The sequence below is a fragment of the Lemur catta genome, chromosome 22 (genome assembly GCF_020740605.2).
Source record: "Lemur catta isolate mLemCat1 chromosome 22, mLemCat1.pri, whole genome shotgun sequence".
In the NCBI taxonomy this organism is placed as follows: Eukaryota; Metazoa; Chordata; class Mammalia; order Primates; family Lemuridae; genus Lemur; species Lemur catta.
Window position 1 is genome coordinate 4,836,062 of NC_059149.1, and position 16,992 is coordinate 4,853,053.

Genomic DNA, 16,992 nt, shown 5'->3' on the forward strand with positions numbered 1-16,992 from the left:
TAGTTGGCCAGATAATTTCTTTATATTTTTAGTAGAGACGGAGTCTCGCTTTTGCTCAGGCTGGTCTCGAACTCCTGACCTCGAGGGATCCACCCGCCTCGGCCTCCCAGAGTGCTAGGATTACAGGTATGAGCCACCACGCCCGGCCCCTATTTTTTTAATGTAATGGTATAACACACATCACTCTATGTCGGGCATATACAAGATACACTTGATTCTTTTTAAAGGCTTTATGGCATACAATTGAATAAGAACGCCATTTCTGTACTGCTGAACTTTGAGTTGTTTCTAAATTTTACTATTAGAAGCAATGCTTTAATTCATTAGGGTAAGTTTCTAGAGCAAAATTGCTAGGTGAAAGGATATATACATAAAGAAGGTTCATTTCCTGCTGTTTATAACAGAATACCTGAAACTGAGTAATTTCTTACAGTTCTAAAGCCTGGGAAGTCCGAGGCCGAGGGGACACGTGTGGTGAGAGCCTGCTTGCTGATGGGACGCTCTGCAGAGTCCCGGGGCAGAGCAGGGTAAAAGGGGGCTGAGCATGCGAGCTCACGTCTCTCTTCCTTTTCTTACAAAGGCACCAGGCCCACTCCCAGGGTAACCCATTAACCCATTAATCCATGAGTGGATTTACCCATTCATGAGGGCAGAGCCCTCATGATCCAGTCACCTCTTAAAGGCCCCACCTCTCAATACTGCCACACTGGGAATTGAGTTTCAACATGAGTTTCAGAGCCAGGCATAGTGGTGCCCACCTGAAATCCTAGCCCCTGGGGAGGCTGAGGCGGGAGGATCCCCTGAGCCCAGGAGGTTGAGACCACCTGGGCACATAGTGAGAGCCGGTTTCAAAATAAAAACAAAACCAAAAACAACAACAACAAAAACCAACATGAGTTTCAGGGAGACCATTCAAACCAAAGCAGAAAGTTAAACATATAGGTTTCTGGGTAGCAAAGAAATAAATCTGAGCGTTTACATGAGATGTCCTATCTTTTCTTGATGATACAGGAACTGAGAGTAAAAGGGTTAAGGTTCAGGTGAGATTCTTAAAATTTTGTAAAAACTCATGTGGAGATAAGATTAGAGGCACATGAAAGAACTGCCAGGGCCAAGCGCAGTGGCTCATGCCTGTAATCCTAGCACTCTGGGAGGCCGAGGGGGGAGGATGGCTCGAGGTCAGGAGTTTGAGACCAGCCTGAGCAACAGTGAGACCCCGTCTCTACTAAAAAAATTGAAAGAAATTAACCAGCCAACTAAAAATATATAGAAAAAATTAGCCGGGCATGGTGGCGCATGCCTGTAGTACCAGCTACTCGGGAGGCTGAGGCAGGAGGATCGCTTGAGCCCAGGAGTTTGAGGTTGCTGTGAGCTAAGCTGATGCCACGGCACTCTAACCAGAGCAACAGAGTGAGACTCTGTCTCAAAAAAAAAAAAAAAAGAAAGAAAAGAAAGAAAGAAAGAAAGAAAGAAAAAAGAAAGAACTGCCAGGCAGCAATGAGGATCCAGTTATAATTAGAAGTTATATATTTTTGGTGAAAACAAGAAAGATACATAATGTTCTTTAGCTGGACTTGGTCATTTGGAAAAGAGAAAACAACTTTGAGATATCTGAACTAGGGTTTGACGAGCTTGGTCTGGGAGCAGGTCAGAGCATGGAGCCGGAGAGGAGCGGTGACAATGAGTGAAATCGGGTGACGCGGAGGCTGGGCGGGCTGGAGGCAGAGGCCAGGAGAGAGCTGGCTGACACAGACGGGAGAGAAGCGGTCAGGAGGCGAAATGAGGCAGGTGAGCATGTTTGTCAGAAGGAATGAGGAGGGGAAAAAGGAGGTTGTAGTCAGAGCAAACAAATTCTGGTTTCAGGTAACGGGAAAGCCCAGGGCTGGTTGTCAGTGTGGGGGTGAACAAACGGTGAAGCTGCGCAAGCCCCCGGCCGCCCGCGGGAGGGCCCGGCCCGCGCCAGGCCCGGCCCCTTCCGAGTGAGACAGAGCAGCTCTCTACTTGGCATGTAAGTCTCTTAATGGACTCACCCCAATTTCCTCAGGTGAAAAAAATCACTGATTTAGAAGGTTTGATATAATTTTAAAGAGGTCATGAAAAACGTTTCAGGTTAACATTTAATAAATGTTTATGCTTTTGACCTAATAAAATGCAAATGTTTAAAAATTTTTTTTAAAAGTAGGCAAGTAAATCCAGTCCCACAACTACAGCCTATTTGCCATAAAATCTGGGCAACAGCTTAAAAATTTATATCAGTTTTATTGCCTTGCCAGCAAGTTTTTATTTTCTTCTGTTGGGAGTGAACCTAATATTTTTACTGATACCATTAGAAATAAATCATCTTGTTTCGGCTGCCAAAATGTTTTTACCTTGAGTTGTGAGCTGCCCTTCTTGAGCCTGTACACAACGAAGCTCTTCAATGGTTTCCTTCAGAGAATCCCTTTCTGTTCTTAATCTCTTAATAGACATAAAAACAAGGAAGGTTAGCTTCAACTTTTATGAATTTATTCATCAGTGGTCTGTTAGGTCTCACCTAACAGAATGATAAGCAACATTGAACATGAACATGGTTTACCTTTTGACCTTTTATGGAAAGAACATGGAAAAAATTAAAACAATTTTTTTCCATTTAGCAATACTGAATGCCTACTATGTGCAAGGCAATATGCTGTCCACAGTTAAATATAAGAATCAGAACTGTCTGACTCGATCCTTAACAGTAATTTCTTAACATTCTTTTCATCAAACATAAAAGATCAAAGACATTAAATAATGACAAAGTAAAAACATTTTTAAAAGATTTGTAATATGCTGAACAACAGTCCTCTATATTAAACATACAGAAAACAGAAAAGCTACAGAAATTTATAGAAAGTCATGAGCAGAACAAAGTAAAGGAGGAAACAGTGGTAGAAAGGATAAATATACCTATAAGAGAAGTTAGAATGGAAGTAAAAATATTCTTTGTATCTTTTATTTTAGATCTATTTCTGAAACATGAATGACAATCTTTTATAATTTAAAAATAAAAATCTCTAATTTTTCAGTTCATAAACAGAAGGGATTAATATAGTAAAAAATGTGAATATCATTGCCTTAATTTTAGCAGTGCTCAAAACCAAAATGCCTAATACATATACTCACATCCTTTTCTTTTTGAAGACTGTCAACTTTTTCTTTTAGCCGCTTATATTCAAAATCTAATTTATCTGCTTTCTTCGATTCTTCAGATAATCTATTTTGCAGTTCTACTACCTGATACAGAAAGATACCATTACTTTTCATAATTTGAAACATCAGAAATTATCATGATTTTCTTCTATAGTTCTACGAAAATCCCCTCCCAGAAATACTCAAATAAATGCATATGGGCTGGGTGCAGTGGGTCACACCTGTGACACTAGAACTCTAAGAGGCCGAGGCACAAGGATCACTTGAGCTCAGGAGTTTGAGACCAGCCTGAGCAAGAGTAAGACTCCGTCTCTACAAAAATAGAAAAATTAGCCAGCTGTGGTGGCACATGCCTGTAGTCTCAGCTACTCCGGAGGCTGAGGCAGGAGGATCGCTTGACTGAGCCCAGGAGTTTGAGGTTGCAGTGAGCTATGATGACATCACTGCGCTGTAGCCCAGGTTACAGAGGCAAACTCTGTCTCAAAAAAAAAAAACTACAAAAAAACAAACACACACACACACACAAAAACCCCCAAACAACAAAAAACCCCAACAAAAACAAAAACATATGATCCAGCAATCTAACACAATGGAGAGAACCAGGAGCAAAAATCTGCCCAGATAGTTTGTATTTCCAAACCAGAATCATCCAGAGTAACAATGTTCAAAGTGACAAAAGGACTTTCATTTCCAGCAATACAGATAACTAACTGGGTAGTCTGAAACCCTTTTTTGTATAAAACAAAAGAAATGCTAGGGAGGAGGGGAAATCCACTTGCATAGCTAAGCTTGCAAGGAAGGCAGGGAAATCCTCAAAGGCTGAAGCAGGAACAGGAAGTTCGTGCAGAAGCTGCGAACAGAGGTGCCAACTGCCAACACCATGAACACAGAGCTTTGAGTTTAACCAGAGACAGGTGGTGGTTAAACCACCTCAGGCTTTAAAAGGTGGCAAGTCAGTCAACAGGTGGGTTAGGAAAAAAAAAATCCATCAGCTGGAAAAGTAAACTGAGTGCTTTGGGTTTAAAAATGTATAAACAAATTGTCTGGAGAGGCAAACCTCAACCCATGACCCTAGAATTCCCAAAGATAAAGATGAGGCAGTAAGAGAACAAAATCCAAAATTACAAAGGCCAGAGAACTACACCACAATGAACAAGAGTCAGTGGAAAACATTAACAGCAATAACAACAACAAAATAGATCTTCAAGGATTTCAGATTAGAATTATATACAAACACAAACACACACACACACACACACACACACACACACACACTAGGCGTAATGCTTAAAAAAAACAAAGAGGAAATCTGGGCTGGGCGCGGTGGCTCACACCTGTAATCCCCACACTCTTGGGAGGCCAAGCAGGGAGGATAGCTTGAGCTCAGGAGTTCGAGACCAGCCTGAGCAAGAGCGAGACCCCGTCTCTACTATAAATAGAAAGAAATCAGCCAAAACAACTAAAAACAGAAAAAATTAGCTGGGTACAGTGGCACGTGCCTGTAGTCCCAGCTACCTGGGAGGCTGAGGCAGGAGGATCGCTTGAGCCCAGGAGTTTGAGGTTGGTCTGAGCTAGGCTGACGGCACGGCACTCTAGACCAGGCAAGAGAGTGAGCCTCTGTCCCCACCTCCCCCCCCCCAGAAAAAAAAAAAGAGGAAATCTAAATTATAACATTGAGTAAAAGACCATAAAAAATAATCAGGGAGGTTTGAAAAAGCACACAAAGAAAACTTGTAAAAAGAAAATATTATCATTAAAAAACAAAGCAAATTAAGCAGAAGAGCAGAGTCAGGTAGAAGAAATTAGTGTATTATATAGTTTCACTACAATATTTGTAGGTATAAATATCGTTCAAATTCTGATATCCTTCATCAGTTCTGAAAAGTGTTCAGCCATCTTTTCCTTCAAATAATGTCTTTCTCCAATACTTTCTGTTCTCTCCTCTGGAACTCTAGATAGATTATGTACCATTTTATACTTCATATCTTTTAATTTTACTTATAGTTTCTTTGGGCTATATATTTCTGAGTAATTTCTCAGTCTATCTTCAAGTTCATTAATTCTTTTAACTTTGCTGTACGTTTGAAAATTTTATAATAAAATGTTGGGAGGAGATGTATCCACCAAAAAAACCCCCAAAACCTGCAGCCATTCTTGGTATACAGGGTTGTTCTACCAAAACTTCAAGGAATATTAGCTGGGCGTGGTGACGCATGCCTATAGTCCCAGCTACTTGGGAGGCTGAGGCAGGAGGACTGCTTGAGCCCAGGAGTTAGAGGCCGCTGTGAGCTATGATGATGCCATTGTACTTTATCCTAGTCAATAGAGTGAGACTCTGTCTCAATCAATCAATCAGTCAAAACTTCAAAGAATAGAAAATTCCAGTTTTATACAAATTCTGAGAATGATAAAAAAGAGGCCACTTTCCAACTCATTTTATTAAGATAGTATAAGTTGAATACCAAAACCAGGTAAGGAAAACAAGTAAGGAAAGTATGAGAGAGAAAATTTCAAGTGACTCATAGAGGGAAAACATTCTAATTAAAATGAAAAAAGCAAATCTAACAACATGAAGACAATAAATAAATCCACCATGACCAAGCTAAGTTTCTCTCAAGAATGCAAGGACAGTTTGAGCTTAATTCCATTAATATAATTCACCACATTAATAGAAAGGAAAAGAAGCATAAGCCTCTCTCATTAGATGTAGGAAAAGTAGTTTAAATCCAATATCTATTTGAGATAGAAACTCTGAGCAAATTAGGAATACAATGGAATTTCTTCATCCTAATAAAAGGTGGCTTGAAAAACCTATAGTGATCCTTATGATATATTGGTAGAACATTTAAAACACTTTGTACATAATCAACAACAAGAAATTGTTTCCCACTATTATTGTTTCCACTTAAAGTTGTATTAAAGGCCAGGTATGCTGATTAAGAAGAAAAAAAGAGTATGGAGTAGAAAAAAAGAAACAAAACTGCTTTTATTTGTTTACTAGATCACTTCTGACAAGAGAAATCTGCAGACATTATCAGGAGTAACAGAATTTGGCAAGGTTACAGGATCAACCTATAACAAACTGAAAATATTTTTCTTTATCTAACTGCATTAACAAAAAACACCAACCAAAACATAAAATACTTAAGAATAAATATAATTAAATATGCACATGAGCTTTAGAAGAACATTGTCAAACTTAACTGAAAGACAGGGAAGACCTAAATAAATAGAAACATATCATGTTCACAGATAGGAACAACTCTCCCCAAACCGATCAACAGATTCAAGGTAATTCTAATTCCCAAAGGTTTAGGGTTTAAAGGGAAAGCAAAGGGTCAAGAATAGACAATTCTGAAAAAGAACAAGGTATGGGGGTCTACACTAACATATATCAAAATTACTAAAAAACTAGAAAAATAAGATAATGTGGTATTGTTGTATGAACAGACAAGGAGGCCAATGGGACAGAAGAGAATGCCCAGAAATAAGCCCATATACAACACGGACACTTTAGAAATGTAAGGTAGAACTGCAGGTCATTGTGAAAGAATGAACTACTAAGTAAATGGTGCTAGGTTGACTGGTTATCCACACAGACAAAAACAGTATCAAATGGGTCCCTACCTCACACCCTACACAAAAGTCAACTCCAGTTGATTTAAAGACCTAACTGTGCAAAACAAACTTTAAATCTTTGTAAGAAAGATAGAGGAGATTTGGCCGGGCGTGGTGGCTCATGCCTATAATTCTAGCACTCTGGGAGGCCAAGGCGGGAGGATTGTTTGAGCTCGGGAGTTTGAGACCACCCTGAGCAAGAGTGACACCCTAGTCTCTACTGAAAAAATAGAAAAAATTAGCCCAGCAACTAAAAATAGAAAAAAAAAAATTAGCCAGGTGTAGTGGCTCACGCCTATAGTCCCAGCTACTCGGGAGGCTGAGGCAGGTGGATCCCTTGAGCCCAGGAGTTTGAGGTTGCTGTGAGCTAGGCTGATGCCATGGCACTCTAGCCCAGGCAACAGAGTGAGACGCTGTCTCAAAAAAAAAAAAAAGAAAGAAAATAGAGGAGAGAGGAGATTAGACTTATATACTTAGTAAAAAATAATTTTTTGGCCGGGCGCAGTGGCTCACGCCTGTAATCCTAGCACTCTGGGAGGCCGAGGCGGGTGGATCCCTCAAGGTCAGGAGTTCGAGACCAGCCTGAGCAAGAACGAGACCCCGTCTCTACTAAAAATAGAAAGAAATTATCTGGCCAACTAAAATACATACATATATAAAAAAATTAGCTGGGCATGGTGGCGCATGCCTGTAGTCCCAGCTACTCGGGAGGCTGAGGCAGTAGGATTGCTGAAGCCAAGGAGTTTGAGGTTGCTGTGAGCTAGGCTGACGCCACGGCACTCACTCTAGCCCGGGCAACAAAGCAAGACTCTGTCTCAAAAAAAAAAAAAAAAAAAAAAAATAATAATAATAATTTCTTAAACAAAAAGCACAAATCATAAAGAAAAAGATACTTAAAGTTCATTACACATTAAAATTATAAACTGCAAAAAAGGTAAAAGGACAGGTCATAGACTTGTAGAAGATAAAAAGGGAAATGTGCAAGTGATGAAAAATTAATATCTAGAACATAAAAAGAACTTTTAGAGGTCAATAAGAAACAATTTAATTTTAAAAATGAATGAAAGATTAAAAATAGGCAATTCACAAAAGAAATATGGTCAGTTAACATTTATAAACAGGGTAATGCAAAATACAATCATAAGGAGATACCATTTTATACCCATCAAATTGGCAAAATTTAAAGTTTGACAATACTATGAGTCGGTGATGATGTGGAGCAACAGAAATTCCTACAAACAGCTTGCTGGTAATGCAGTCACTGAGAACAACCTGGTGATACCAAATTACACTGAGGATACTCTAAGAAATTCCATGAAGATGTAAAACCTTCACACATGTATAAAAGAGGACCTGTTCACTACTTATATCCTTATGTATTTAATATATAAAAAAAGCTGAAACATGCTATGTCTTTCAATAGGAAAATGGATAAATTTTGGTATACTCACAATGGGATGGATACTACATTGTACTGAAAATGAATGGTATAAAGCTATACCTATCAACATAAATGAATCTTACAAATATATACCACTCAGCAAAAAAAGTAAATTACAGAGGAGTACTTTCACTGTATCATTCATAGACAGTTCTGGAATATGTCAAAATGCTCTAAATTTTCATGGATATATATACATAGTGAAAGTATAGAGATTCATGGGAATGAAAATCACAAAACAGCACAGAAGTCGCCTGTAATGAAGAGGGGAGAGTATGTTTTAGTTTTTAAGCACGGATATTTACTGTGTTATTCTTTTACTTTTGTGTATTTATTACATAATAAATTAATAAATAAAAGCATCTGCTATAGAGACCAATAACTTCTGAATAAGAACTAAGTTTAAACTTTTTAAAAAATAAGATAAATACAAATACGATAAAGAAAAGATAAAAACAGAGTCCTGTAAAACAAAAGCCAGTAGATTTTTGATAAGCCACATGTTTTAATGGGAAGGTTGCCTGAACCCATCATTAGGAACCATGTTCCTGCTCTTTTACCTGTCTCTTGTAGGTCTCAAGTTGGCTTCGAGCTGCATTGGCCTTTCTTAACTCTTCCTCTAGACTGACAGTGTTCTGCATGTACATAGTATTCTTCTCTTCTAAGAGTTTAACCTGCCGCCTCAAATCACCGAGGTCTTCTAGCTTCTTTTTGTAAGATTCCACTTGACCTTCTAGTTTAGACACTTTATCAGAAGAATGCCTAGAATGAGATGGGAAATTAAAAATCAGAAACATACCCACAGTTGTAAAGCTTTTTAGACAGTGCCAAACCAAGAGGGATTGCCAGAAAACACATGTTCTAATGAAATTATAAAATCAAAAGTAAACCCAGGTTAATTTTTGCCCAGGTTAAAAAGTTGACCAAAATTACAGCAAAATGTGTAACAGAGAATGTTCTATAACTGCAGGAAAGCGAACAGGAGGGGTAGCCAGCAGGGTCACACACAGGACGAGAGTAAAATAAGCCGTGCAGTGTCCTGTGTCCAAGTGACCTGGCCATTATTAGTGACCATAGGAACAGCGGTTTCAGTGGGGCTGGGGCAGGCAGTGGGATTGAGGAGAAAACACAAATTTTAGCTTATGTAATCTAAATTTGGTTCTGGAGGGAAGGAGGGAGTACTAAATCCCTCTCTTTTTTCTGAGATTGAAGAGCCCTAAACGTGTGTGCGCGCATGCGCGCTTGTGTGTACGGGAGGGCGAGTCAAACGGCGACTGACGCCACAGCCCCTGCAAAGGCGGGAGTGCGCAGGCCCGGGGCTCTGACGCAGGACTCAGGCCCGGGCAGCTGCACAGCAGGAGGAATAACAGGTCTACACCCTCGAAGCAAAAAGGAAAAGATGGCGAGGAACGCGGGGCCGTTTGCCAGTGCCGGAGACGGCGGCCGTGGGGATCGCAGCGGTCCGCAGCCTCCTTCCCGCGGCCGGGGACAGGCCCGCCGTGGCCGGCACCAGGGGAGGCGCGTCCCGGGGACAGGCCCGCCGCGGCCGGGGACAGGGGAGGCGCGTCCCGGGCATTAGCAGCTGCGACAGGGGGGATGGCGCCACCTAGTGCCGAGCAGGAGGGTGGGCCGGTGGGAAGAGCCCAGTGAAGAGGGTCGCTGACCTGCAGTAGGACAAAACTTACCACCACGTGATTGTCCCCATTCCTTCTCAGTACTCAAAAAGCAAAGGTGGAAAACGGGGATGGCTGAAATGATCCAACAGAGGACAGGAGATCGTCTAAGAAGTAGGTGGAAAACCGAGGTGGCAGGGAGTGAGGTGCCCAGGGGAGAGAAATTGAAGGCACAAGAAAAAGGTGCAGCAAGAAAATAAGGCCTCGTGGGTGACAGTGTCTGAGCAAGGGGCAGGCCCCAGGCCGCAGGGCCCGGCACGGATAGGCAGGAGTCGGAAGAAAATCCCCAGAGCTGCGCCAGGCGAAGAATCTCTGCTGAACGCTGACACAGCGAGCCCCTGTCCCGTGTTTACAAATACAAACTCACTCCCTTCCTCCTACACCTGAGGCAGGCACGCGTCGTATTTCCATTTTACAGATGGGAAAACGGTTACCCAGAAGTCAATAAATGGTCGCCCCGGGATCTGCACCCACGTGGCCTGGCTCTCAGACCCGCCGGCGAGCCCGGAGATGCGGGCGTGCACCCGGCGGCCAGGCGGAGGCCAGAGGGAGTTTACCTGAGCACGTCGATCTCGTCTTTTAGAGACTGAGCTTCATCGGCCAGGGTGGTGAGTTCTTCATTCTGTTGCCGAAGTTCGGAGATTTCCTTTTCTAACTCTTCACAGCGTATTCGATAATCATCTTTGGCAGCTTCCAGTCTGTAACCAAAATGAAACAGACCAAGAAAGGACAATTTACTGTCACGTAATTCTCCTCAGAACAATAAAAGAAAATAAAAATGCAAAACATGAGAATAAACTCTTCTTAAATACGTCTCCTACTTTTGTGGCCATGAGCTGCATTCCCAAGTCGTAACTGTCCCAAGGTCGGCAAAGGTGAAGACTGACTACTGCTCCACTACCAGAAAGCTGGACCCCAAGTACTCCTTTTCCAAAATACTACAGATAAAATTTATTTAAGGTTTTAATATGAAATTAACATATACTGCTTGTTGAAAATTTACAAAATACAGAAAAGCAAACAAAATAAAAATTATGTATTAATCCAGGTAGATAATTACTGCTAACATTTTTGGAGTATATCCTTCAGCCTGATTTCTGTTCCTATTTTCCCCCCAAAATATGGATAATACTCTTCTTACTTTTGTTTTCCTTTTTTTTTTTTTTTTTTGAGACAGGGTCTTGCTTTGTTGCCCAGGCAGGAGGGCAGCGGCGTCAGCCTAGCTCACAGCAACCTCAAACTCCTGGGCTCAAGCAACTGCTTCAGCCTCCCAAGTGGCTGGGACTACAGGTATACACCACCACACTCGGCTAATTTTTCTAATTTTTTTTTTAGAGATGGGGTCTTGCTATGTTGCTCAGGCTGGTCTTGAACTGATCTCAGCTGGTCTTGAACTGCTGCAGCTACCCACACTGCTACTTCTTATTAACCAGATTTGTTTACTTAACATACATCCTACTTTGACTTACAAGGCTCTTTGTCTCTCATGTCACAAATATTTTATCCAGTTGATTATTTACTTTTTGAGACAGAGTCTCCCTCTGTTGCCTGGGCTAGAGTGCTGTGGTGTCAGCCTAGCTTACAGCAACCTCAAACTCCTGGGCTCAAGCAATTGTCCTGCCTCAGTCTCCTGAGTAGCTGGGACTACAGGCATGTGTCACCATGCCTGGCTAATTTTTTCTATATATTTTTAGTTGTCCGGTTAATTTCTTTCTATTTTTTAGTAGAGACGGGGTCTTGCTCTTGCTCAGCCTGGCCTTGAACTCCTGACCTTGAGCGATCCTCCCGCCTCCGGCCTTCCAGAGTGCTAGGATTACAGGCGTGAGCCACCGTGCTCGGCCAATTTACTTTTAATTTATATTTACATGTGTTTAATGTATACTTCTCAACTTTATGTAATTTAATCGATTGATCTTATACTTCATAATTTCTGCTTTTAGTGTATGCATAGAAAGTTTTTTCTTTTAATCCTATGTTTTCTGTTAGTACTTTTAATGGTTTCATATTTAACATTAAAGTTTTTAATTTCCCTGGAATTCACTTTGATATATCATGAAATGTAAGAATCTAACTTTTTCTGCCAAAATATCTACCCCAAATCATTTAACAAATAATCTAACCTTTCCCTTTTGATTAGAAAATGCTACCTTTACCATATCACACATTTTTATATATTTGGATTGATTTTTGGATTTTCATTTTTGTCACTGGCTTATCTGCATTTTACTGTGTGAGTACTAAGCTATTTTAATTAGTACAGGTTTATAACATATTTCAACAGTGGATATGGCAAGTGCTCCCTCATTATATTTTGTTCTCAAAGTATCTTGGGAAAAATCTTGCTCATTAATACTTGTAGAGGAGGTCAGGTGCCGTGGCTCACACCCATAATTCCAGCACTTTGGGAGGCTGAGGCGAAAGGATCGCTTGAGGCCAGGAGTTCAAGGCTGCAGTGAACTATGATGACACCACTGCACTCCAGCCTGGGCAACAGAGAAAGACTCTGTCTCGGAAAAGAAAAGTAGTAAAATATTTTCATATATGAATTAGAAGTTTTCTTCACATAAATCCCTCCTATTACTTTAAAACTGGAAGTTCTTCCCGATGACACTAACTAGCTCTTGCTAGAAAAGCTTATGATCTACACAAACATGTCTTATATAGCTACCCTTCTGTTAAACGCTTATAGGGTCAGAACTTTTCAGTTGATTCTTTTATATTTCCTAGGTAGACAACACTATTATCTACAAATAATGATCATTTAGTTCTTGTCTTTCCAACATTTTCATCTCATTGCTTTTTCTTATTTCATTTTCTAGAAAAGTAGTAATAGCAGCTAAAACTCATGTAGCATCAGTCAGGCGATAGTCTCAGTACTTTACATGTATTGACTCGTTTAACCCTCACAAAGATTCTGGGAGGTAGATAATACTAGTAGACCATCTTGAGAGTTGAGGAGATGGAGGCATGCCCAATGTTACACACAGCTAGTAAGTGGTCAGGCTAGGATTTTAGAATCTCTAGGAAAAAGTCAAATAATAGATGAATACTCATCTTCATTTTGTTCTTAACTTTACTGGGAATTTCACATACCAAGACTATTTTATACTTTTATTTCTCCTTTAATTCGTGGATTGAAGGAAAGAGACTTAATAGTTATTGTAATAGATTAATAATATCTAGTAAGTTAACAAGCCTAGGATACAGTTTATCTTACTATAGTGCTAGATTGAATTTGCTACTGTTTTATTTAAGACTGTTTAAAGAACCTTTCCAAATGAGCTGCTGGTAATTCTGTTTTCAAAATCATTTTTGTTGGCCTTGGCACAAGGGACAGGGAGTAAGGGTGAGCTCAAGCTGTCAGCACCACGACCCTTCATCCCTATGCTCCTCAGGAATGAAGACATTCTTTTACTTTTACATAATCACAACACCATTATCACATTGAAGATAACTAATATTAATTTAATAATATTGTTTAATATGTACCTCACATTTAAATATCTCCAACTGTAACAAAAATGTCTTTTATAGTTGCCTCTTCCCACCCTGGCCCGGGACCCAATGAAAGTTTACACATTATCTTCAATTGTAACATCTCTTTTCTCTCTCTGTCTTTTTAGTTTCCTTGTTTTTTTGTTTTTTGTTTTTTTTTTGTTGTTGTTGTTGAGACAAAGTCTTGCTATTACCTAGGCTAGAGTGCAGTGGCATCATGGTAGCTCACTACAACCTCCAACTCCTGGGCTCAAGCGATCCTTCTGTCTCAGCCTCCTAAGTAGCTGAGACTACAGGTGTGCGCCACAAAGCCCAGCTAATTTTTCTATTTTTAGTAGAGCCAGGGTCTCTCTCTCGCTCAGGCTGGTCTTGAACACCTGACCTCAAGTGATCTTCCCACCTCGGCCTCCCAGAGTGCCAGGATTACAGGCATGAGCCACCACACCCGGCCTATCTCTCTGTCTTGTTTTTTATGACAGTGACTTGAGTAGTCTAAGCCATCTTATTAGGATATTCCTTACTGTGATTGCTTCTTCATGATTGGATTCCAGTTAAATATTTGGCACCAACACAACGTAGGTGAGTTGTGTACTTTTCATAGTACCATGTCATGCGGCCCATGATGTCAGGGTGTCCCACTGTAGAGCTGCTACATTTGATGACTGGTCAAGATCATCACTGCCAGATCCCTCCATTAAAAAAGTACATCATCCCTTTGTAATACAAACCATCTACGGGACTTAAATCTTAAAAGCCAACAGTGCTAAAAAATAAAAATAAGAAATTGAAGGTATTTTGTCATAATAAAGATGAGCCAGAAGCATTATATCCTACTATAAAGAATAGTTAATCAAAAATACTGAGATATATAAATAGAGTATTGATAAAATATTTAAGTTATTAAAATACTCCAAAATATTGCAAATATGTAGTTTGGAACAATAAAAGCATAAAACACTATTTTCTTGAAATGAAAATCTAATTGATGCTTCATGAAATGTAAGATAACTCTATTAAATAAATACCAACACCCCAAACCACAATTTATAAACTAGCCACAATTTAGAAACAAAAGGGTAAAGTCATGCTTGGATTTACCACCCACTGATTCTGTCTTAGGAAGTCAAGATGCAGATGAAGGGTTCTCAGATTTTTATGGTCTCAAGACCCCTTCACACTCTTAAAATTACTGAGGACCCATAAAACTTTTATTTACATAGATCTTATCTATCAACATTTATCACATTAGAAATTCAAACAAAGTATATTTAAATGTACTTAGTTCATTATAAACAACATATTGTTAATGAGAAATAACTATATTTTCTAAACAAAGAAATAAGAAGGCTGGTATTGTTCTACATTTTTGCGATGCCAGTGTCTGGTCTAACAGAAGACAGCTAGGTTCTCACATCTGTCTCTGCATTCGTCTCTTACGACACGCTGTTCTGGCTGGAGGGCAGGAAGAAAACCCAGCCTTGCCCAGACACGGCTGGAGAAGAGAGGGCCCTGCAGACTCTCTGACACTGTTGGAGAACAGGGCCCTGCAGACTCTCCGACGTGGTCTTGGCGAAACTCCAGGGGTCCCTGACCACCCTGTGAACTGCTGGTGCACAGCACAGGGAAACAGATTGTTTCTAAGGTTTCTAAGACCAAGAAAACCTTTTTATTATCCAGACATTTCAATGAGGAATAATGAATGATGGTAGATATGTTACCCCCCAGTTATTTCATAAAGTAAAAATCTAACTAATGCTTAATTTCTCTGTTTTAACACTGGAAATCCATGGCTAGGTAAGAAACAGGTTATACTGCACTTTTTAGTAAATTGTAACAATATTTTAATTAAAAAAATTCTCATCATGCTCCTAAGTCTTCCAATTTTGTGGTTCTGTTTTCTCTTCCAGGACACCAAATTTTCCCTTTTCTCCCTTTCCCCTTCCCCATTCATTGCCAAAGGGCTGTTCTTCCTTCCTTTCGGCCTTTTCCCCCTAGATGTTTGGAAGGCTGTTCCTTTAAGTGGTGACTATCCTGTTAAATCATCTTGCCCCTTTAAGTAAGTCTATCTCCATAAATCTCTCTCGATACACACATATTAAGTCTCTATAATTCTGTAAATGTACCTGGCTCTTGTACTATGTACCTGGAAAGGGCATCCGTACCTTTAAACTCCCTGCCTGCATCTTTTCATGGCATCAGGCCCTTTAAGAACATGAACTTACTTTGAAATCTCCACTCTGCAGTCTGTAGTCTACTCTGCCCAGTTACCTTTTTTTTTTTTTAAAGTAATTGTAGGTCTTGGGTGAAAGTACTCTTTCTGATAACAGCTCAGGCCTCTTCACTAGTATTCTTCCTTTAATATTCTCCCACTCAGCCTTTGCTTACCACAGAGCTCCAGGGCAGGGCTGGGTGGGCAGCTGTGGGGTGCTGGCTGGTTTCACTCACAGTTATTCTGCAGCTGGGGCATTCTGTCTTCAAGTAATATGAAGGATGTAGCTCTGAAAGAATTTTTCCTAGATGTGAAGTTATTTAATGTCATGTGGGGAGATTCTGGGAAGCTGTTTATTATACAGCCTCCTTGGTCTACAGTAACCCAGAAGTTCTAACACTATAATCTAAACTTTAAATGAGAGCTATCACATTTTTTTTAAAAATCTGGTTTTAAAGAGTGATCTTTTACCTGAATGTTTCTTCTTGGAGCTGTTCTAATTGAGTCTGGAGCTGCAAATGCCTTCTTCCTGCTGGACTGTTAGGATCTTCTATAGAATCAGACTGATTGAGTCTTTCCATCAATATCTGATTCTCTGCCAACAAACTACTTTTCTCCTCCTGCAATGCTGCCACCTGTTGGAATACAGGAAGTTATTTCCTCCAATTACACTGGTACCAGCTCAGTCACTTGTGAATTTCCATTATGAATTAAAGCCTATTTTTAAAGAAGTACAATTAATCTCCACTTAAAACATTTATATTATTTTGGAATGTTGCACACAGAGCAATAGGTAAGAGTAAGAATTCATTCTTGATTTCATATTTGAAAAAACACTTCATCAAAGAACAGATGGCAAATAAGCACACATAAGGATAATTATCAGTAGTTATCAACAAATTGCAAATTCAAAACACAATGTTATACAACTACACTCCCACTGTAATGGATAAAACTAAAAAGACTGACTGCACCAAGGGTTGGCAAAGAAACTTCTGGTGAGAATATAAAATGTTGCAAACACTGTGGAAAACAGCTTAGCAGTTTCTTAAAAAATTAAACATGTAACTACCATATGATTGATTTATCCATTCTACCTCTAGGTAGAATGCCCTTACTCAAGAGAAATAAAAGCATATGCCCACACAAAGACTTATAAAAGATGTATATAGCAGCTTTATTTATAAAAGAGAAAAACTGGAAACAACTCCAATGTTTATCAACGAGTAAATGGATAAACTGTAGTATATCCACATAGGTTGAACATCCTAACTCCAAAAATCTGAAATGCCCCAAAATCTGAAACTTTTTGAGCACTCACATGATGCTCAAAGGAAATGCTCATGGGAACATTTCAGATTTCGGATTTTTGGATTGCGGATGCT

General features: G+C 39.9%; 1 protein-coding gene across 2 annotated transcripts in view; it reads right to left on the reverse strand.

Annotated features, from left to right (window-relative positions):
- Positions 1-16,992, reverse strand: part of HOOK3 (hook microtubule tethering protein 3) — a 104,163-nt gene that overhangs the window by 32,156 nt on the left and 55,015 nt on the right. For both annotated transcript variants that reach the window (XM_045535681.1, XM_045535682.1), the window contains exons 9-13: positions 16,079-16,242; positions 10,461-10,601; positions 8,791-8,992; positions 3,145-3,255; positions 2,370-2,457 (exon numbers count right to left, since the gene is read on the reverse strand). In XM_045535681.1, the coding sequence (XP_045391637.1) occupies positions 2,370-2,457; positions 3,145-3,255; positions 8,791-8,992; positions 10,461-10,601; positions 16,079-16,242 (706 nt within the window). The remainder of the gene's footprint in view (positions 1-2,369; positions 2,458-3,144; positions 3,256-8,790; positions 8,993-10,460; positions 10,602-16,078; positions 16,243-16,992) is intronic.